General features: G+C 36.6%; 1 protein-coding gene across 6 annotated transcripts in view; it reads right to left on the bottom strand.

The window, feature by feature from the left end:
- Positions 1–4,038: 4,038 nt before the first annotated feature.
- Positions 4,039–23,045, bottom strand: part of LOC110840824 (receptor-type tyrosine-protein phosphatase T) — an 87,322-nt gene continuing 68,315 nt past the window's right edge. For all 6 annotated transcript variants that reach the window (XM_087351527.1, XM_087351528.1, XM_087351526.1 and 3 more), the window contains 9 exons: positions 20,641–20,781; positions 19,560–19,687; positions 17,714–17,849; positions 15,763–16,012; positions 14,226–14,440; positions 13,184–13,321; positions 8,822–8,973; positions 6,738–6,873; positions 4,039–5,120 (listed from right to left, as the gene is read on the bottom strand). In XM_087351527.1, coding sequence (XP_087207653.1) covers positions 5,046–5,120; positions 6,738–6,873; positions 8,822–8,973; positions 13,184–13,321; positions 14,226–14,440; positions 15,763–16,012; positions 17,714–17,849; positions 19,560–19,687; positions 20,641–20,781 — 1,371 coding nt within the window. In that variant the 3' untranslated portion in view covers positions 4,039–5,045. The remainder of the gene's footprint in view (positions 5,121–6,737; positions 6,874–8,821; positions 8,974–13,183; positions 13,322–14,225; positions 14,441–15,762; positions 16,013–17,713; positions 17,850–19,559; positions 19,688–20,640; positions 20,782–23,045) is intronic.

Below are 23,045 nucleotides of genomic sequence, written 5' to 3'. Positions count from 1 at the left end.
TTTTTTGAAAAATTCGAAAAAAAATTGGAATGTGAAATTTTTCAAAAATTTTATGTTTTGTGCGCTTTTTGGATGATTTCCAGCATTTTTTCATTTTTCGAAAATTTTCGAATTTTTGAAAAATGTCCCCAACTCTTGCCTTGCAGAACCGGTCTCTGTCGGCCTGTCTCTTACGTACTCTGCCTCTGACAAACGCGGTCGTTGCCTCACACGGCCTCTGACATGCAGACTCTGAAAAGCCCAGGTGCTTCAGCCACCACGTAAGGCAGAGACCGAGACGGGCAGACACACGGTCGGCCACACATCGAGTCCTGCAAGAGGCCGAATGGTGCAGACAGCGAGGCATTCAGCAACCGAGTGAGATAGAGACCGTGTCCGGTAGAGACAGGGTGAGGCATTCACCGAGGCTGCCATGCATCTCTTCGGGAGAGTTTGGAAAATAGTTAAAAATTTCGAAAAATAAAAAAATGCTGGAAATTGTCTGAAAAGCGCACAAAACCAAGATTTTTTGAAAAATTCGAAAAAAATTTGGAATGTGAAATTTCCCAAAAATTTTATGTTTTGTGCGCTTTTTGGATGATTTCTAGCATTTTTTCATTTATCGAAAATTTTCGAATTTTTGAAAAATGTCCCCAACTCTTGCCATGCAGAACCGGTCTCTGTCGGCCTGTCTCTTATGTACTCTGCCTGTGACAAACGCGGTCGTTGCCTCACACGGCCTCTGACATGCAGACTCTGAAAAGCCCAGGTGCTTCAGACACCACGTAAGGCAGAGACCGAGACGGGCAGACACACGGTCGGCCACACATCGAGTCCTGCAAGAGGCCGAATGGTGCAGACAGCGAGGCATTCAGCAACCGAGTGAGATAGAGGCCGTATCCGGTAGAGACAGGGTGAGGCATTCACCGAGGCTGCCATGCATCTCTTCGGGAGAGTTTGGAAAATAGTTAAAAATTTTGAAAAATTTCGAAAAATCAAAAAATGCTGGAAATTGTCTGAAAAGCGCACAAAACCAAGATTTTTTGAAAAATTCGAAAAAAATTTGGAATGTGAAATTTTTCAAAAATTTTATGTTTTGTGCGCTTTTTGGATAATTTCCAGCATTTTTTCATTTTTCGAAAATTTACGAATTTTTCAAACTTGTCCCCACCTGATGCCTTGAAGAATCGGTCTCTGGCGGCCTGTCTCTTATGTACTCTGCCTCTGACAAACGCGGTCGTTGCCTCACACGGCCTCTGACGTACACACTCTGAAAAGCCCAGGTGCTTCAGCCACCACGTAAGGCACAGACCGAGAAGGGCAGACACGCGGTCGGCCACACATCGAGTCCTGCAAGAGGCCGAATGGTGCAGACAGCGAGGCATTCAGCAACCGAGTGAGATAGAGGCCGTATCCGGTAGAGACAGGGTGAGGCATTCACCGAGGCTGCCATGCATCTCTTCGGGAGAGTTTGGAAAATAGTTAAAAATTTTGAAAAATTTCGAAAAATCAAAAAATGCTGGAAATTGTCTGAAAAGCGCACAAAACCAAGATTTTTTGAAAAATTCGAAAAAAATTTGGAATGTGAAATTTTTCAAAAATTTTATGTTTTGTGCGCTTTTTGGATAATTTCCAGCATTTTTTCATTTTTCGAAAATTTACGAATTTTTCAAACTTGTCCCCACCTGATGCCTTGAAGAATCGGTCTCTGGCGGCCTGTCTCTTATGTACTCTGCCTCTGACAAACGCGGTCGTTGCCTCACACGGCCTCTGACGTACACACTCTGAAAAGCCCAGGTGCTTCAGCCACCACGTAAGGCACAGACCGAGAAGGGCAGACACGCGGTCGGCCACACATCGAGTCCTGCAAGAGGCCGAATGGTGCAGACAGCGAGGCATTCAGCAACCGGGTGAGATAGAGGCCGTGTCCGGTAGAGACAGGGTGAGGCATTCACCGAGGCTGCCATGCATCTCTTCGGGAGAGTTTGGAAAATAGTTAAAAATTTTGAAAAATTTCGAAAAATCAAAAAATGCTGGAAATTGTCTGAAAAGCGCACAAAACCAAGATTTTTTTAAAAATTCGAAAAAAATTTGGAATGTGAAATTTTTCAAAAATTTTATGTTTTGTGCGCTTTTTGGATAATTTCCAGCATTTTTTCATTTTTCGAATTTTTGAAAAATGTCCCCAACTCTTGCCTTGCAGAACCGGTCTCTGTCGGCCTGTCTCTTATGTACTCTGCCTCTGACAAACGCGGTCGTTGCCTCACTAGGCCCCTTACGTGCAGTCTCTGAAAAGCCCAGGTGCTGCAGCCACCACGTAAGGCAGAGACCGAGACGGGCAGACACACGATCGGCCACACACCGAGTCCTGCAGAGGCCGGTTGGTGCAGACAGCGAGGCTGTCAGCAACCGAGTGAGATAGAGGCCGTGTCCGGTAGAGACAGGGTGAGGCATTCACCGAGGCTGCCATGCATCTCTTCGGGAGAGTTTGGAAAATAGTTAAAAATTTTCAAAAATCAAAAAATGGTGTAAAGTGTCTGAAAAGCGCACAAAACCAATATTTTTTTAAAAATTCGAAAAAAAAATTGAATGTGAAATTTTTCAAAAAGTCTATGTTTGTGCGCTTTTTGGATAATTTCTAGCATTTTTTGATTTTTCGAAAATTTTTGAATTTTTGAAAATTGTCCCTACCTGATGCCTTGGAGAATCGGTCTCTGTCGGACTCTCTTTTATGTACTCCGCCTGTGACAAACGCGGTCGTTGCCTCACGGCCTCTGACGTGCTGTCTCTGAAAAGCCCAGGTGCTGCAGCCACCACGTAAGGCAGAGATTGAGACGGGCAGACACACGGTCGCCCACACACAGAGACAGGGTGAGGCATTCACGGAGGCTGCCATGCATCTCTTGGTGAGAATTTTGGAAAAAAAATTCAAACATTTCGAAAAATTAAAAGGTCCTGGAAATTGTGGAAATAGCGTACAAAAGTAAAAAAATTATAACTTACTACTATCCAAATTCTTCGAAATTTTAAAAAAAAATCTTTTTGTGATTTTTTGGGAATTTTTTGCATATTTCGATTTTTCCAAATATTTGAAAATTATAATTTTTTTTTTAAATTCTCCGTACCCGATTCCTACCTGAACCGGTCTCTACCATACTCGGAATCTGTCTCACTCGGTCTTTACAAGACGCAGTCTGTCTCACCCGGTCTATATAGATCTGCTCTTATTAACACGGCCTCCGCTTTGGTCGGTTTTGTCCAGGTCCCTAGAGCACACGATATCTGCCGGAACCAGTGTCAATCGATTAGTTAGTCTGGAGCAATGGCTTTCAAAATTCGGAAATTTTCGCCGGGGTTTCAGCTTAACGGCCCTGCCTTCTGGGAGAGAATTTTTGAAAATTTTTTGAAACTTTCAAATAGTGTCTAAATGTCCCTAAAAACCGAAAAAATTAAAAATTTTCAACATTTTTAAACATGTTTTCGAAGTTCAAATTCTTAAATAAATTTAATTTTCTGCTCTTTTTGAACAACTTCCAACAATTTTCATTGATTGAAAATGTTTACAAAATTATCAACACCCTGCCTTTGCCGCCCCCTTTCTGGCCTATGTCCCGTTACTGGACTGAGCCGCTGTACCGGCCTCCGTCCCTTTAACGGCCTCTAACACACTCGGTCTCTACAGGACCCGGTCCTTCCGGACCCGATCTCGCCGGAGTTCCTTTTTCCAAATGCTCGCTTCCTGGCCCACCGATTCTGCCGATTCGTATGACCCAAATTTTGAAATGAATTTTAGAAATTTTCATAATTTTGGAAAAATGAAAAATTTTCGGGCATTATTGAATAAGAACAAAAAATAAAAAAAATTCAAAATTCGAAAACAATTTTCATGCTCACTTAAAGTATCGTAAAAATCCTATGAACTTTCTCTATCATCAAAATGCAGCTCACTTGAAGCCGAGATTAACCAATGTTTTTTGAATGTTTAACTGCACATAAGCCGATCACTTGTTATAAAATGTTTAGTTTTTGTTTTTTTATTTGTAATAAAATATGTTATACTTAGATGTTGTTAAAATTTATTTTTCTTATTTTATTTTGTGAGAACAGAAACACGTTCTCACCTATTACATTAATTATCTTTGGAAACGATCAAGTTTGTAAATAGTACCTGGTTGGTACTATGTTCATTTCCACTGAATTCTTTGGTTCAAGCAAAGTGCCATTACATCAACAGTCAAAACATGAAGTGTAAGGTCAACAACTATTATCGCAAGTGGGATGTATGTATCCATCACTAACTAAATTACAATATGTTGAGAATACTGGGTGTCAATAAAATGTTTTGCTGACTCCTTGCCAGACAACCAGTATCTAAAACAGCATATTATTTTCTGGCAAGACCTTGAATGAACATTTCTCTCAAACTGATTACAAAATTAATGTTTAATAGCAGTGATTGTAGATCAAAATCACATACAATCTCTGAATGAACTCTAAGTTAAGTTTATGTTTAAATTACATTCACAGCATGATATTATCGACTACGTTTTTCTATGTTGTGTTGCCCTGCGAATGTAAATGTCTTGCAACGAGCCAATACTGTATCAGGATATCCTGCCATTTATCTACATTACTACTACTAAATAGGTGTTATAGCCTGTTATAAAAAATCGACATTCTGGAGAACCTTTCTGATATTATTTTAACCTTTTCCAACATTTGGAAGAACTCCCTGAATTCAGAGTTTGCATGTGGCAAGGCCTCTACCTACTCAGGACAGCACAAAAACAAAACACACACACAAAAGGCACATCATTGTCTCAAGAAGGATTCAAATCCACAACCAATTTGAGCAACCGATCGCCATGCCTTAGACTGGCCAATGTGATCGTCTTTACACTCTTAATAATTTCAGAAGAAATTCTGAATTGGAAAAGAACATGAACTTAATTCATAACATCTGATGATAAAATGTATGCAAGTGTTATGATATGACTACATGGTAATTTAATTTGTAAAGAAATGTGCACAAACTAAAGACTGAAGTATGATTTTTTCTCCTGCAATTAGTTGAAATTAGCATATGTTTGGAATGAGTCCAGGTATGAAACAGCTGCTCTGTAAAGGGATTCAAACTGTTCCTGGAAAAATAAGAAAAAGAAGAACTTTAAATCCAACAGTTACTCTCACTAAAGGAATTACAATTGTTTAATATTAAAGTTTTGGAATCATTCACACAAGTTTAATGTACAGTGGGCGTGAAATTATGTGTGTCTACAAATATCATTTCTACGTTCATAGGCTGAAATATTCTTCGTACAAAATTTTAAACTTTCAGTAACTGAATTTGATAGAAGACAGTGGGAAACTGAAGTTCAATGCCAGAGAAATGTGGCATTAATCATAAAAATTATGGTATATCCCATTGTGTACAACAACCCGTGTTAACCACAATATTTCTAAAATTTCTGGTTTAAAAGGGTGCAGTCACTCCTATAAGAAATACTTGAATAAATGCCTTCCCTACTGCTTTTGCCTTTTGAATTTGTAGTGCTGCAATCAAAAGGAGTGAGCCGGTGTAGCTCAGTCAGTACATAGTGACTAGCTACAGACTGGGGGACCGGGGTTTGATCCCCAACGGGGACAGAGGATTTTCCTCTAGCCCCTGCATCCAGACAGGCTCTGGGGCTGACCCAGCCTCCTATCCAATGGGTACCGGGGTCCTTTCCCAGGGGTAAAGCATGGATGGGGCATGACACTGACCACTTACCCCCATCTAGTGCCCAGGTCAGGAATGAGTAGGAGCTATACCTCCACTCCACCCAAGCGCCTACATGGCGTATAGTGGGACAGCTTTACTTTTTCACTTTTTACAATCAAAAGGAATTTGTAACAATTTGGAAATCTACAAGCAGCATCAATAAAAATATAACTTTATATTAACAAGCACCTGAGAAGCTGATAATCATGAGTAGTCAGACAGGAAATTCTCAAGTTTTTATGGGACACAAAGGATCATTACTATGCACGTAAGAGTATCTCTCACATTTGTGCTACATGTCTCATCCATCTCACACATTTTGATTTCAAGTGGTTAATAATATTTTGTGAAGTGTACAAATTATGAATTCAAATTGGTGCAATCTGTATATTATAGCATAATCAATAATGAATAATGATTTAAATCTGAAAATTTGTGAGGATAGGTGTATTATTACAACAAAAAACTTCTTGTACATATCCATTGTCCTTATGTTAATGGATAATGTCCAAGAAATTTGTTTTTGTAACAGTTTACGTGTTTTAACACTTGACATTTGGCAGCGGAATGCAAGTAGTTTTGTACAAAAAAATAGAGTGTTTTGAAATTACTTTACAAGTAGATCCTTTCCTTGCATGGTGTTCTTTCATTCTTAATTACTCAGGTTGTACTTCCTGAATCACTGATTCTTATACTTTATAGTAAAAATGTAAAACTTACAGTTAAAATTAAGTGAAATGTAAATGTTATTTCACTGAATAGTTTATTTGACCAAAGTTATTTGGGGATGATGTAAAAATGAAAGACTGAACCCATAAACTAAGCACAGAAAAACTTTTCTCTTAGAAACATTTCTACAACAAAGAAAATCACTAGCCCTGGAAAGACAAAATACTTTTAGGTAGATGATAATTAATGTATTAAGACTCCCATACAATATATTAAGATAAATTTAGGGTACTGGAATGCATTCTATAGTGTCTTTGATAATACTCACAAGGGTTGGCACAAACTGTTCTCGATTCTGACGCACCATCCGAACGGCATGGCAGACATCACATTCTTGCTCCAGTTTAATTTTCTCCACTAGGAATGCTAGTGCCAAAAAATATCCACATGCTTTGGCACCATCACTGTAAAAATTGAGTCATTCAACTGTAAATGGATCATTCCAGAATTTTGGAAAAATTCAGCTGCACTCAATACAACCAAATTCTGTACAACTTAGTATAAAAAAGTGTTATTCCTTCAGCGTTAGCATGTGAATTTTGAGAGTGCTCTGTGAATTACTTTTGAAAGAACACATTGCCACCTAATGGATGAGTCTTAACAGTATTAATATTGTCCTGATGATGGAGGCAGCAAGAAACTCAAAATATTTGTAAACTTCTACCAGACTATATGGCTCTATAACCCAGAAGACGGCTATCTTCAGACTCACTACTTGGTATTAAAAATGAAGTTGCAGCTTCAGGCAGTCTAAGATGAAACAGAATACAGATCTATTAACTGAAAAGAAATTCAGTTTCCATACCTCATTTGCTCAGGCCTGACAACTTAACAAAAGACATATTGTCCTATGGCAAACAGTACACTCAAAATTCAGCATTGCACTCTAAAATGAAGCAAGCCCATCTCTAAATATAATGTATGAGCATATCAGCATCATTTTGCATGATGCCAAAAAATCCCAACCTAGGCATAAGTTCACAGGAGGGAATGAAAATTGGTAGGATTATAGGTTGTCCTTCACTGAATAGTAAAAACAATGCTGTCTACTCGGAATTCCATGACTGCTACACTGGTAGTTACTGAAGGTAGGGAGTTTAATTAAAATCAGAAATTATTTTGAAATGTGAACATGCAGTGTAATTTTAAGACAATTTGTTTTGAAAGAATAAAAACAAAATTCAAGAATACAAGTCTTTGGTAAAAGATTATTCTGAAATGAACCCTTTGCAGTCAGTTTTAAATACCACTACGGCTTTCTGCTGGTCTATTTAAATATCACTAGGCTGTATCCATTCAACTACTATAATGAATTGGTTTGATTTTCTTTTATAACTTGCATAAAATGGAAGAAACTTTGCTAAATATGGTGAAATATGTTCTAAGAGGTTCACAGTTCCTCTTGTTTGAATACTAACCGTGTGAAATATTTTTCACGGTTTGTACCACTGTTGCTAATGAGATGTGTAATAAGTGGTGCCTTTCTGCCTCCTGTCACTCGGTAGAGAATAAAGCAAGACCAAGTCGGTAGATATGACTGGCAACGTCTAAACATCTCTTATTGCATGCAGATATACAATGTATAAGCATTGGATTACTTAGTATCAGAGCTAAGCTTTGTAAGATTTGAGGTTTTCACAGCGGTGAGTATGAAGATTTCTATCTTCTGGGTTGTTGCGCAACAACCCAGAAGACAGAAATCTTCAGAGCTATGCTTCCTTTAGTGCTGATTGTGTTTGAAAGTTCAAGACCAAGTTCAACACCATAAAAGTGAAACAGAATGCAAATTGTAAACGATGAAGTCACTACACATAAAGAATGCTTGTTAAGAAGATGAATGAATATGCATATGTCAGTGGTGGATATGGATAAAAAGTAATTAAAAAAATATAATTTCCTACTAGGAAGATGGGATATTTGTTTTATAAATTTATCAGATAGAAAATACTTCTACTCTAACTAAATATGACAGCTACACACCAGATGGTTTTCCTTCACTAAATGATGTATGGCAAAACACTTTGTGTGGAATCCTGGCTTCCTTGGACACATGTCAGAATAAAACGACTTTTCTCTCCTGTATCCTTTCACTGCTATAAGGTACAAAAAGTCTTACCAGTAAAACTAGGACAGAACTAGTGCAAAGAAAAAGGTTTCAATGATATGCTGACACTGTTTGCCATCCTCAGTTTGACTCCAGTTCACGTATAAAATTTGTAAAATACATGGCGGACTCAGTCCAACATCGGACCGGAACTCAGATTTTTAAATGTCGGACTCAGTCCGACATAGGACAGCAAAAGATTAATAACCTAAGTATTTGAAAGGACCAGAACACAACTTCTAACTCACAGACAGGTCACAACTATCGGTCCTTTGCCGCTGTGGCGCCGCTCAGTTTCCTCCCAAAGCTCCAGTATCATAGTAGTGGAAGGTGGAAGCATTTCACCACTCTTCCATCCATTCAGCTGTAAGATGTGTATAATCTTATCCTGTGTATTACTCTGAAATGAAGATGTTGTACCTTCAGCATAATTCTGATCAAGTTTACTTAATTCCTAAAATTCATTAATGTTCCACAAATACCTTTATCAAGTGCACATGTGCTAAATCTAAATGATTCTGATGATGGAGTGTTATTATAAACATTATTTTTTTAACATTGTCAGTGTTTGTAAGTTTTTCTAAATCCAACATTTTAGGAAATAGATCTGTTTCCATCCTCAAGAAACTTCCTTCCCTGCTACTTCATGACAAAAACAGATCAATTTTCTGAAATTAATTTCGAAAATGTTACAATGGACAATGTCCAGAAACATAATAATAATCATGCAATGATGTTCAATTCTAGACTTATTTTATAAATTAACACTGCAATAAATGCTTCACTTGCAGGCCTGGGCCAAAGTTTCATTAACAACATAACCAGTCTTTCATGCAAAATGGTACTTCAGCAGTAATAAAAGAGAGGGACAATGGGATTATGATAGTTATCATTTAAGGATGTTGTAAAATCAAAAGATTTTAAACAAACCCATGTTATACCAAATGTACCTCTTACTCTCAGCCATGTTGATCAGTAAATTTAAAACAAAATGGTCACTTTTCCTGAGGTTTCATCAATAAAGATGTCATGACAAATTCAAAACATTACCAGGAGTCTGTTAGACTTACACTTAGACAAGAAACAGCAATTTCCTTCATAACTCAGTCAGTATAGTGACTAGCTACAGGCTGGATGACTGGGGTTCAATCCCCAAAGCGGCAGAGGATTTTTCCTCCAGCCTCTGCATCCAGACCTGCTCTGGGGCCCACCCAGCCTCCCATCCAATGGGTACTGGGGTCCTTCCCCGGGGGTAAAGCGCGGCTGGGGCGTGATGCTGACCACTCACCCCCATCTAGTGCCGAGGTCAAGAAAGAGTAGGAGCTATACCCCTCCCCCCCAAATAACCTACATGGTGTGTAGCAGAACTGCTTTACTTTTATTTGATAAAATACCCACTTGCATTGCAATGCTAAAAATAGTTATAAGTAAAACTGTCTACCTAACAACAGAGACACCAAATGGAATAAGGGTCTACCATAACCAATGGTTAATTTTTACTCCTGCAAAAAATGAGAATGACAGAGCCTTCTCTTATTAATATACAGAATCTCATTCATTATCTTTAATATCTAGACACTACTTAGAGCTGTAGTTTTGGACTGAGTTTTATATTTTTTATGATGGTAGTGGAAAAGAGGCTTGTCCCAAAAAGACAGTCAAATGGCGGGCTGAAACACTGTACTGCATGCAACTGATGTTAGCAGTCTGGTGGCAATCAGTGAAGGTTGTGTCATTATGAACAACAATGTAATTGGAGTTAAAATGAGAAAGAGGAATGTGCAAGGGTGGAAGATAACAAACAGAAAATCTTATATAACAAAGGAAAAAATGCATTTCAAGAAAGGGAAGGCAGTTCTTCCTAACATGTTTGAAAATATGAAACAGTGTTGTTTAACTACCTATTACCAAGATCAAAAAGAAACCATATTTGTTATTTTTATAAGCTATCAGGGTGCAACATTATGAATTACAATAAAATACATAAATTACAATCATTATGGAGTACTGTCAAAATTATTTTAAAGGGCATATCAAGAATGGAAATATTAGATTTTATAAAACAATGGTAATTCCAAGTAAAAGGGACATTCCATAACGCACACAAGGATACAATAACATAACATTCTCTGCACAGAGAAACAACTGCTTTCACACATGCAGACATAATTGCATTATTTTTTTATATAATTACCTCCTTGTTGGGGCATTTGTCCCAATTGGGAACCAGGGCACTAAAGCCTTTTGCAAAGAAATCCCAGTCAAGCACCTGTCATCACAGATGCAGTTAGCGCATCAGTGACAAAATGCTGCCCTAATAAATGCTGTTTGAGAGGCACAAAGATGAATGTCTATGAGTGTCAAGTAAGGGCTGTGTGCAGAATATTACCCCACCCCTACCCATACCACCTGAACTTGTTGAGATGGCTCTCACACTGTCATTCAGCATGACCACACCATCTTGAATCTTTTCTGGTCTCTTTTGACAAACAGCTTCCTTTAGCTTCTGCATTCAGTGTCACAGTAACTTGCTGCTTTAACTTTCTCACCCTTTAATAGAAATTCCAGCAATGAATGACTATGTGCATCACAGAAAAGATAACATCATTTTCTTCACTGAAAGGACTGTTCTGAAATTTATGTTGGCGGGAAGTAGGCGTGGTTCCATGTCATGGTGTCCACTTTGACTCTCATGTGGCAATGAACTCAGCTCTCATAAGGGAATCCTGTTTAAATATTCAGCTCTGGTGAAAGTTTTCAAACATTCGGGTATCAGTCCTGTTGGATGATGGCATCAGTGCAAGAAATGTCATCTCCTCAAGCATGGCTCATCATGCTGTTCATCACATCTGGATTTAAATGCAGTTCACCATAAAGAAACTTGTTTCTCATATATAATAAAAAGCTCCACAAAGAACTCAGATTAGTGTGTTGCCCTATTCATGTAGAAAGTAATCATATTTTTTCCTTCTGTAGTTGTTCAGCTCTCTAGTTTCACTACAATTTTAGCTCTGATGTTAAATGTACATGCACAAACCTTATCACTGTACAAATAAATGTCTGTACAACAACTGCAGGTAAAATGCTTCCACTAATGAAAATTTACCATATGCTTAATTGTTTGTACCTTACTTTTGGAATAATCCTCATAGTTTTGGCAATCACCAGTAATGACCAAACTCAGAAATGGGAGCAACATGTTAACTGAATTCATTTCCATGCTTTTTGATATAATTTATGTCATCACAATAATATTCATCTCCACTTATCAATATTATGTATTTTCTTTTTACATAGATGCAGTTTGGTTACCTAGGCCAGCGTGCAACCATACAAACGCTCACTCATCAGTCTCACAATTTACATCCATCCATCCATCCTTTGATGATACATAAAAACTCATTACTCCTCCAAACATTGAAATTTATTAACATTTAAATCCCAAAACTTAACAGTGAAAATTGTCAACATTTGCAAGGTTTAGGCTTTTATCCTGTTCTGATCTCCGAGTTAGTGAAATTGATCCTTCCGTTTCTTCAGTGGTTGACCATTCTCATTTATTCCTTTACGGTGGTAGTCAAAGAACTTCTGAGGAACTGCATAGGTTATCAATCTTAAAATATGCTCTAAGCAGTTCTGTTGGTGTATTTTACTTGCTCCTCCAAAGTGAGTATATTTAGTTCTTGTCTAATATCTGTGTTTCTCTTTTCAACCATTCTTCTGTAATCTGCCACTAATCTCAGGAATATCACTTCAGAAGATTCAATTTGTTTTAAATTACAATATCTATGATTTAACATGGTATGGACTTAACTTTTCAACTGTTGGACATCTTGCTAGTCAAGATGGTTTGCATTCCAAAGAATTTATTCTTTCACTTCAGACCAGAGGAACTAAACCCCCAAGCTCTAAATTTAACAATTATAAATTACTAGCTTCATTGGAATGAGTTTTATTATCTTTTCACTTTTCTTTGAATAAAGTATTACAGTACATGGAAGGAACTGTAATTTCATTCTTTCACCTCTTCACTTTCATGAGAACTAGATAACAAAGGACAATGACATCACTCTGTTATCAAAGGAAGGAACTAACTGAATTGTCCCTATTTCATTCTTTCGATGTGTCAGCTATCAACGACGTGATAATCGTACATGAAGAATTTCTCTGCATACAGAAACGAATAACTTACTCTTACTGAGCTGTGGTATTTATCAGAACTTTATATAGGTGTAGGCCTACAAAATATTGGTTTGGACTCAGGGCAGTGATGACTCACATACCAGTTACCCTAACAGACACATTTGTCAGTCCCTACAAGAAAATGTTAGGACAGAACCTTAAAATAATAACTGCTTTTACATATTCCAATTTAGTATTCATAATCGCCCTGATATTAAATGCAACATAATGTGTGAAGTCAATAAATATGCATTAAATAATCCAATAAAGAAGTATGAACAAAAGCAAGTAAAAAATATTACGTAACACATTTTGACATGTTGAGAGTTTCATTGGGATAGAAGGTAAATCCCACTAGAGTAATTCAGAGGTGACTGACTATTTATCACACAGACTTTTAGCCTTCTATTTTAGTCAGGAATACTTACTGAAGCATCACTATTTGAAAGGCTGACACTGTGAGTTGTCCAGCATGGGGCTTCGACTTTTACTTTCCATGTGACTTTAAGGTAAGGCACTGGGTTCATGTGGACCTGCTGTTCAGTGGGCCAGAACTTGCACACATTCTGAAAGAGTCACCATTATCATGAAAGAAAAATAAAGTGAAAGTTTATATCAAGGAAAATTGTGCAAGTTGTATTTGTAAGGATGACTTGAACAAGTAGTTCACCAGTCATAAAAGTCTTGTTACAAATTAATGTCAATTTACAAATTATATAACACATTTGTGTGTGTGTGTGTGTTCATGCGCATGTCCGTGCATACACGTGTAAGTTAAATTCCCACGTATACAGACGACCTCCCTATAAGAAATCTTTACAGAAAGGTAGCAGTTCAGACATGCATTACACTTACTTGGCTTTAATCTCTAAATAAAACTGTTACAAAAAAATCTATGTACCTCAATGTTCTTATTATTGTAACATAGGGATGTTGTTGTATACTCACATTGGCTATCGGTACTAATAACGAAAAAACTAAGTATCAATGAATGTGTAACAATTTGATTTCCAAGAACTTGTACAAGGAATCTCTGACTCAGAGCATGAAGTTTAAAGAAAAAAGGAAATCACAAAACTGGACCAGTAAACTTATAAAAAAAATTTGGTTACAATGATGGTTCCACATACATTTTTCATTGTTATTGTGAAAACATTATTCGTTCACAACAGACTATTGGGGAGATCCAGTTCTGACTGAGGATTACAACAGCTCTTTTATTCCTTTCTTTCTATTACAATTGAAAAAAATTATTTATTTCACAAGTCCATGTTATTACTCCCTAAAGAAAAATAGTTGCTCATAATTACTTTTATAAAAAATTCACGTGGATAACTGGACAAATGCTGTGTACTATTTCAGTGCATATAAGATGGGCAAATTTATATTAAAAATTAACAATGTTGTATCATTGGCCAACAGAATTGCTTGTCCATCATTGTCACATAAACTGCTTACACATTAACAAACCTTAATTTTCTCATCTATGTCATTTAGCACAACAATGAGTGATATATTCTTCTCTGCTACAAGCCTCCAGAAGTCACCAACAGTTGATGTCAGTGGAAACTGTGTAGCCACAAACTGGTCCTTGATCCGGAACCCATCCACATAAACAGCATTTATATACTCAGAGTTTGCATCCTCGTAAGGATATCGGGAGATGAATATTCTGCCACCATCACCTAATAAAACAAATAAGAGTTTCAGACTCAAGTAGCTGGTGTTTACAGTTCTGTAACTTGATTGTACATTCTTATTATTAATTTCTGAAGGTTAAAGACCATTATTTTTTATGCAGAATGTGTATTATGGTAAGTTGTGTACTTCTCAACTAGTATTCGCCAACTGTAACTACAAATCAGGTTTGTCACAGTACAAAACCTAATCCAGTACAGAATAATTAAACATCTGTGCACACTCATTTGTGTAAATGCATACAAAAAATGTGCACACATTATGATACTATGTGCACATGCTTTGACTTAAAACTAACAATGAGAATGTTTTTAGGGAACTAGTGGATCACTACCTGATATATGAAATTAACTACGTAAAACAGATAGTCATGGATGACAAAATAGTTTTACGTAAATCTTAGATATTTGGAGTACAATCTTGTACAGAATTACTACTGATTAGTTTGCCGGTTACTTAATAATGTAAAAGGAATGACAGACACATTTAATTAACCCTTAATTTTAATGAGATTTCATAAGAGAAAGAAAAATGTTCAAATATCAGCTCAATTCAGTTCCATTGTTTCTCATAGCTGAACATATAATAAAAAATAAATACACTTCCCTCTTTCACTTTGAGCTGAATATTTAAAACTCCATGCACTGAGCAAAATTAGAAATATATTTGGGTCTGCATACCTGGATATAGCCTTCAAATGGAAATTGAATTTTAGACCAAGCGATTATGGCCTGTTTTAAGAAAGTGTTGGGGCATATACATAAAGTTGTGGAAACTGTGTGAAGTTGATTGAGATTTTATCAAAACTTCGTCTAATTACAAATGAAATTCTTATCCACTGAGCTATTTCATATATTATGCTATTTTTTAACCAAGGTTACAATCATACAGTCACTGTGGAAGTCCAAAATATATTATATATATAATAAATATCTGTAATATTTATGCCAATGACATATTAAGATTCACCAAATTCACAGAAAAAGTCTGAATGTGTGAAAAATAGTAACCATTTAAAATACTAGTCTTTGATTTGACTTGAATTTCAGGTTATGTGTGAAATATAACAAGTCAACTAAAATCCAGTCTTTAATGCTAACATTTTCATTATTATACTCCCTTCCGAAAAATACTAGGAGGCAAGACAAATATGCAGGTGCATGGATACTAATGCCATCTATAAGGTTACACTGAAAACTGTTGGAACTGAAGTATTAATGTGTCATTTGATACAAGATTTTAACTTGAAAATTTTGAGTTTCGAAAGAGAAAATTCATTTGCATGTCACGTAAATGTTAAATTTCTTACCAGGCACAATCTTCTCAGATCTGTTCTTAGAATCATTTTTCTGTGCTGTTGAATGGCTTGTCTGTGCAGAAGTGGATCTCAGTGCTTGATCTTGCCATCTGAGATCACGCATACGGTTGAACTGCCGTAGCAGGACACCAGACTTACACAGTTTATCTACATGTTTTCCTAAGTTTCCATCACACATTATACTAGATGGTTCAGCTACCAGGCACTCCAGCAGAACCAGATGAACCAATTTATATTGGTCCTGTATGGATTTCACATTACACACCACATTAGAACAATTTATGAAAGTGTTGTACTGCTTTTGTCTGTGCAAAAATGTACTCTAATGACACTTGTTTGTGCATTTGTGGTTTGTTTGATGATCCAGTCAGTGGCTCAAACATATAGTGTCATTGTTTAACCCTTTTGCTTTGCATTATTTTCTCACCATTCTCGACAATTTAAGACAATAATATGAAAAATTTTCAAAATATTTTTTTAAATGTAATGTAACAATATTTTGTACAACTTCAAAAGCTTTAACTATATGGCAGCACTATGCAGACCAAAAAAATGTGTTTTCACAGCTCAGGGAATGAAGGCAAATTATGCAGTGAAAGGAGATTTACTGATGTGAACTAAAGTTTAATTTTGCACTATACAGTAATGGATGTTTCTTAAACTTCAGTCAAATATCACAACATTACATTTAAATCATACGCTAACAGAATCACAGAGATAACACAAAGCTTCAAAATATAATTTAAATAATGTATGCTCTGAACATTAGAATTTTAGGACTTGCTATTAGTTTCACTGGATTTTTGGATTTTGCTGATCATCCAGTATTCTGAAATGAACACAATGTTTTGGAAACTGGATTTGTTTATCCTCAGGTATCAAGGTATAGAGTGCATACTCAGTTCCATACATTAGAAACAGATTATGCTCAGTCACTAAATAATCACTAGTTAGTACACTAAACCTATATGTGATCTGTTCTGGAATTTTATGGGTATTTTCAATGCAAATTTCTTTATTATCTCCCACTGATAAGAACTGCTCTTAGTGGCTTGTATAACTTTGGTTAACATTAGGTGTCCAGTGATTCAGTTTAGCTTTTACTGACGCATTCATCTGAAAAAGGAAAAGATCCAATCTCTAATGTGGTATGTACTTTTCAGAATACTAGATGACTGCCAAGGTCCAGAAATCCAATACCACCTGTAATATATTGTAATATAATGTAAATTTACTGAAATAAGTGCTTATGACAACACAATTGTTTTCTTATGAGATTTCTCCTTCTCACCATGTGGGGAAAATGTGAACTGTAGTCTTCAGGACTCGGATGCCAAGTTGTCTTACACGTGGTTTCCAGTGTTTCAGAGGAATCTACCGCTTGTGTCTTCTGGGTTAAATCACTTCTGCCCTGAACACTGTAGAGATCTGTTCCTCCAAAACATTGGTAACCACATACAAGTCCATAAATCAACACAAACCCAAAGCGCACAGTGTTCGCTTGACTTCATGATATGGAGTGATCATAAATGATCCTGGTTTTGCTACCTACAATGGTCCAGCAATCTTATCCCACAAAAATATTTTATGTCATTCAAGTATTCTACTGTAGGAAGTACAAACCTCTCTTAACATACTTTCCATAGTTTGAAACATTTTGTGCACATCTTATCTCATTGTACAAATCTTCGTTTTATTATTAAATTTATGACAAATCTATCAGGAAAATGGTCATGATTATGAAAGACGCCCACTGAAATGAATGCATGAGACACTAAGTGAGAAAATATGACTTGAAGGAAAGCAATTTTAATACTTATTGTGTGAAGATAATTTCAGTATTCTAATTTCAAAAATTTTAGTCACATAGTGCATTACTTCATTACATTCTCCATCAGACTGGAATTAATCACTGAAAAACAATAGTTAGGATAATACATACCAAATTGTCCACCATGTTGGCTCGTTGTTCCCTAAGTTGCTGCAGGAAACCGAGTGCATCTACATACCCTTCTGCTGCAGCCATTCGAAGACAAGTATCTGCTAGAATGATGGTCCCTGTTCTCCCAACTCCAGCGCTAGAATAAAGAACGTTATTAAAGGCGATGAAATTCGAGTTTAAATTGTATGTGTTAAAAACTATGTCATGTCATGTGACCAGGCTCTCTTATCTTTGAAAGATCTGATATGATACATGGAATATAATTTATTTAATCCATTAAATTTAAAGAGAAAGGGTTTTTGCTTAATGAGGAGAAAATATTATCCATTCTGTAGCTAACAAACAAGTTTTGTAGTCAACAAGAGTGGAAATATGAATGCCAATTCATAGCAGGCTTATACATATGTACTTAGTTTTGTCATTTTTCATTCCAGTTTCATTTATTACAGACACAAATCTGCTCTTGACAGAGCTAACAGTAAAATGCATAGATATATACTGTATGTGGACTGTGGTACTGTATTGGTTGTGATGCCATGTAGTATTGTATGGGGTTACAACTGTTTTGGATGAATGTACTGCCTCAATTTTCAGGCTGTAAGTGCAACTTGGAAGTCTCCAAGCCACATTTCTACCACAACGAAAACCCCAGATCCTACACAGGATGAGCACTTCACTCTTCTTTTCAGGGCACCACTTGACCCCTGCAAGTTCTTATTTCTGCTCTCCTTGTTCTTCATCATCATGCTGACCCACCACCCATATGTCTGGTAATCCACCTGCTGGACCCTGAAGGGCCCTTATAAGGGCCACTTCCTCTGACCTCTCTCTCTTTCTTGTCCTTCCCCCTCCTGCTGCCCTGGCTGTAGCACTTTTTCTTCTTATATAGCCTCCCAGGCCTTTGTCCGACCCTGACTCTACTCCCCACTGGTCTAGCCAAGGCTCTGGCTTGGCTGTCTGTTTAAATCTCAAACTGATTCCATGCACGTGGCTTACTTATTGACCTGATGATGGAGGTAGTAAGGACCTCTGAAACGTTGGTAAACTTCTACCAGACTACATGGTTCTACATCCCATAATATATACACCAAAAAGTGTTTCAAATAAAAATGATAGATGTAAGATGCAGAAAATATGATCAAATTTTGAGAAATATAATAAAGGGTCAATTTTGGTTCCACATGAATTAACAGTCCAGCCAAGCGTTGGGTGAAAAGACAAAGCATTAACTGAAGACGAGTTTATGAAATTTGCCAGCTGATCAAGCTTCACACACTTCAGGGGCTGTGATGGATGAATCTGGAATAAGTAGTGTAATAATGATTAAAAAGAAAATCTTAAGTATTAGGAGAAAAGCCTCCCCAGTGGAGTTCTGTCCACACAGATTCCACACAGACTGCCCTGGCTTTTGGTCCAGGTCGTTGCAATGAGAAGCCCGTATCTAATCACATGAAACGTAGCATATCTAAAAGTATAAGTTATGATGGACCAATATATACCAAGATAGAATTTACATGCCAACTTTCCGTGCAGGATCCCAGTACAAAATTTCATCAACATCTGTTGAGTAGTTTTGGAAATGGAACATGTGGACAAAGACTTGGGCATTAACTCTCCATTACTTATTCCTTTCTAGAAATTTATACAAAAAATCCATAAAATATATCTAGAGAACTTATTTTAACCTCCAACCCTCTCTACTGTCCTTGAAGAAAGTCAGATATTTGGTCTCATTATAATCTTAGTAAAACTGATGGCACTGTTTAATATCAGTAGAGGAACTCATATGTTGCAGTTTAAACATATAACCTTATTAGTCTACTTCTCTTATCCATAAGCAACATACCTGCAGTGTACCACAATTGGGCCAAGACCTGGTGGTGTGGCAAGAAGCTTCTTGAGGTATGATGCAACAGATTGAGGGTACAGTGGCACGCCATGATCTGGCCACGAGGTAAAATGAAGATGATGGATCTAAAAATGTTCCACAAAGAGTGTTAATCTTCTTAGAAATAAGATTAAATTTCAACTTAGTATGGTATACCTGTTGGGTTCCATATCATAAGACCATATTAAGACAAAATTATTTTAAAAGTACTAAGTTGCGAGCCAAATACTGGTATCAAAGACAGCTGCTCATCTTACACTTAGCTGCATGCTGAAATGGGACTACAGCTCATTTACACACAAACTCTCTCTCACATATGCACGTACGTACACAGGTGAGTGCATGTGCACATACAAATACACACACACACTCACACTCATTGCCATGACAACCTCAGATCCTACATATTCTTTTCCTGTTAGATGTTCTTCTTAGGTGATCAGCCATTTCAGCCAGCCAATATTTTGAAGACTGTCTCTGGTTCGATCACCAGCAGAAATTAATATCATCCCTCATGATAGATGCATCTGGACAATCTCCAGAAAACTGTAAATTCATTCCATGACTGGCTGTCATGGCTGATCACCTGAGAAGACTTCACTGAACTTACATTATTCATTCAGTTAAGGAATAGAAATAAGAATAAAAATACAAGCAGGATTTGAGGTTTTCACGGCGGTAAGTTTGAAGATGGCTGTCTTCTGGGTTGTTGTGCCTTGTAGTCTGGTAGAAGTTTACTGACATTTCAGAGGTCCTTGCTGACTCCATCATCAGGGCAATGAGTATACCATGCATGTGGAAACGACTAGAGTTATAGGAGACTGACAGTCAAGGAAGAGCCTTGGCCTAACCAGTGGGGACCGGTGTCAGAATCAGGCGAGGACGTGGGAATCAATTGGATTGTGGGGGCGTGCCACAGCCTGGTCAGCAGGAGGGGTAATGACATGAGAGAAAGACAGAGTGAAGGAGAGATAGGTCCACATGGTGCAACAGCCCAGAAGACAGCAGCCTTTAATAAAAACATCTTGTCGACACGTACCTTCCTCGTCTTACCCTTACAGGTAACATTCAACAGTCTGAATGTGAAATCTGCAAATATTTGAGTTGAAGCATTTAGAACAGATATGTCACCATGTGTAACCTCTTGTCCCAGATCTGGCCAGTACTGCTCACATTTCAACTGAAATATAATGATAATACATGTTACACCAACTATTACAGTACTTTATCTGGAGTCTGCTGTACACTGGAAAAGTTTAATAACTTAAATGTTATTATCCACTGAATATCATATACACCACTGTCTTTAATGCTCTGGAGGAGCTAATTATCACAGAATATTTCAATGTTTTTCTCAGTACTTCCTCAGTGTATGCTGGAACAGTACCTTGAACAATTCATAACCTCTTAATCCTATAGTCTTCCTGGCTTGTAAAAATTGCCCTACAATCTCTCATTATATCCCACATAATAAAGGAACATGGACTGGAAATAAAATCAGAGTGGACAGCAATGTTAAACCTCTTGAGCAATGGAGAATAAAATACAGAAGTGAAAATAAAAGAGATAAAAAAAACTTCAAAAAATTGTATTTGCTTTGAAAGCATGGTTGAAAAAACAGGCAAGAGCTAAAGGAAAGAACTGAAAAGGATTCAAAATTGTATCACATAGCTATGAGTTTATTATGGAATAAAGATACAGACAGAAAATGTAAAATTACAATATTTAATATATATTTAAAAAAATACATGGACATCAGCATTCCATTTTGAGAGGAATGCAAACCACAAACAGCTGAAATGAAATTCCTGAAGACATTAGTGGGAAAAACCAGGCGAGACAGAATCAGAAACACATTTGTTAGGGGGAGCTCAAGCTGGAGGAGATACAGAACCAAATCAAGATAAGTAGATTGAAAAAAAGTTAAAAAGTGGATGAGCATGGAATAGCAAAAACATTTTGAAATGAAGATGAGTGGAAGAAGACTCAAGGACAGGTAGACCACACATATGCTGGATGGCCCAAGTTCAGAGATATGTGAAGAGAGGAGATTGGAGGAGATTAAATGAAATGCAGGACAGAGACTTCTACGCAAAAGTCAGCCCACAAGTTTTGAAACAACTGAGGTAAGAAAGGAAGCATTAGGAAGGTCCAAAAAACAAAAGATCAGAATTGTTTTGTATGGGTGTGAAACATGGTGACTCATGTTAAAGAAAGAATACAGATTAAGGCTGTTTGAGAACAGAGTGTTGAAAAGAATATTTTAACCTAAGAGAGATGAAGTGAGGGGAGGCTGTTGAACATTCAGTAATGAGGAGTTTCATAATTTGTACTTTTTGCAAAATATTATTTGGATGACCAAACTAAAGAGTATGAAATAAGTGGGACATATAAAATGCAAGATGTGACAGATGCATACATTTTGGTTAGAAATCACTCAAAGACACAGGCAGAGATATGAGGATAATATTACAGAGAATCTTAAGGAAATAGGGTGTGGAGTTTATTCATCTGGCTCAGGTTATGAACTGGTGGCAAACTCTTATGAACATAACTATGAACATTCAGTTTCTATAAATATCAGGGAAGTTCTTAACTAGCTCAGTGATCATTAGCATCTCAAGTTAATTAATTAGCAGAACTTTTCCTGAACATAAAACTTAGAAATAAACATTGTTTGGGTTTAGTATATTCTTAATTTTATACTGAAGAATCCAAATAAACACTTTGCCTCAAACTAAAATATGGATCAAAGTAAGATGGAATATTGCAATTTTATAGCATTGATCAGTCTCAAAAGTTCATGCTAACACTGAAAAACAATTCATAACAACATTTAATATTAGAATTTTATGATGAAATCACACCCTACATAGAAACATAATAGCATTCACTTTTTAATCATATTTTATTTTCTCCCTACAAAATTTGTAAAACTCAATGAACTAAATATTTCTTTTAATTTTTTTCTTTAAAAAAATGACAATTGGTATCTGAAATGGGTTTCCTAATGGAATTTCCTTCAGCTCTCGTGTGACATAATTTTTAATATACCTGTATGCACTGTCTATGAGACTAAGTAAATAGTCTGAAACTAAGAGCTACATGGCACTTTATAAATTCATATGATTTCAGATTTTAGAATATTTGCATATCTCTACTCAAGGTCAACAGTATTTAAACCACTGACTAGAGTGGGATTTGGATATGTGCTCACAAATTTGATTTACCACATTCTTACTTCACTCACATACAAAAATTATTCGGATAATGGAAGTTTTAACCCAGCAGATCTCATTGTATAAATATGACAGGCACATGATACAGGATAACCAAAATATTTTCCATTTCTTTCAACAGACATCAAATAATTACTGTCTTTAATGTAATTAATGTTTCACAACCATGTCTCTGTGTAATAATATACTACCATTAACCTGTTGA

The sequence above is a fragment of the Zootermopsis nevadensis genome, unplaced genomic scaffold, assembly GCF_977971745.1.
Source record: "Zootermopsis nevadensis isolate Lab colony 2312 unplaced genomic scaffold, Znev_1.0 Znev_ptg000019l, whole genome shotgun sequence".
NCBI lineage: Eukaryota > Metazoa > Arthropoda > Insecta > Blattodea > Termopsidae > Zootermopsis > Zootermopsis nevadensis.
Note: the sequence above shows the minus strand (reverse complement) of the source record. Positions and strands in the feature narration are given on the sequence as shown.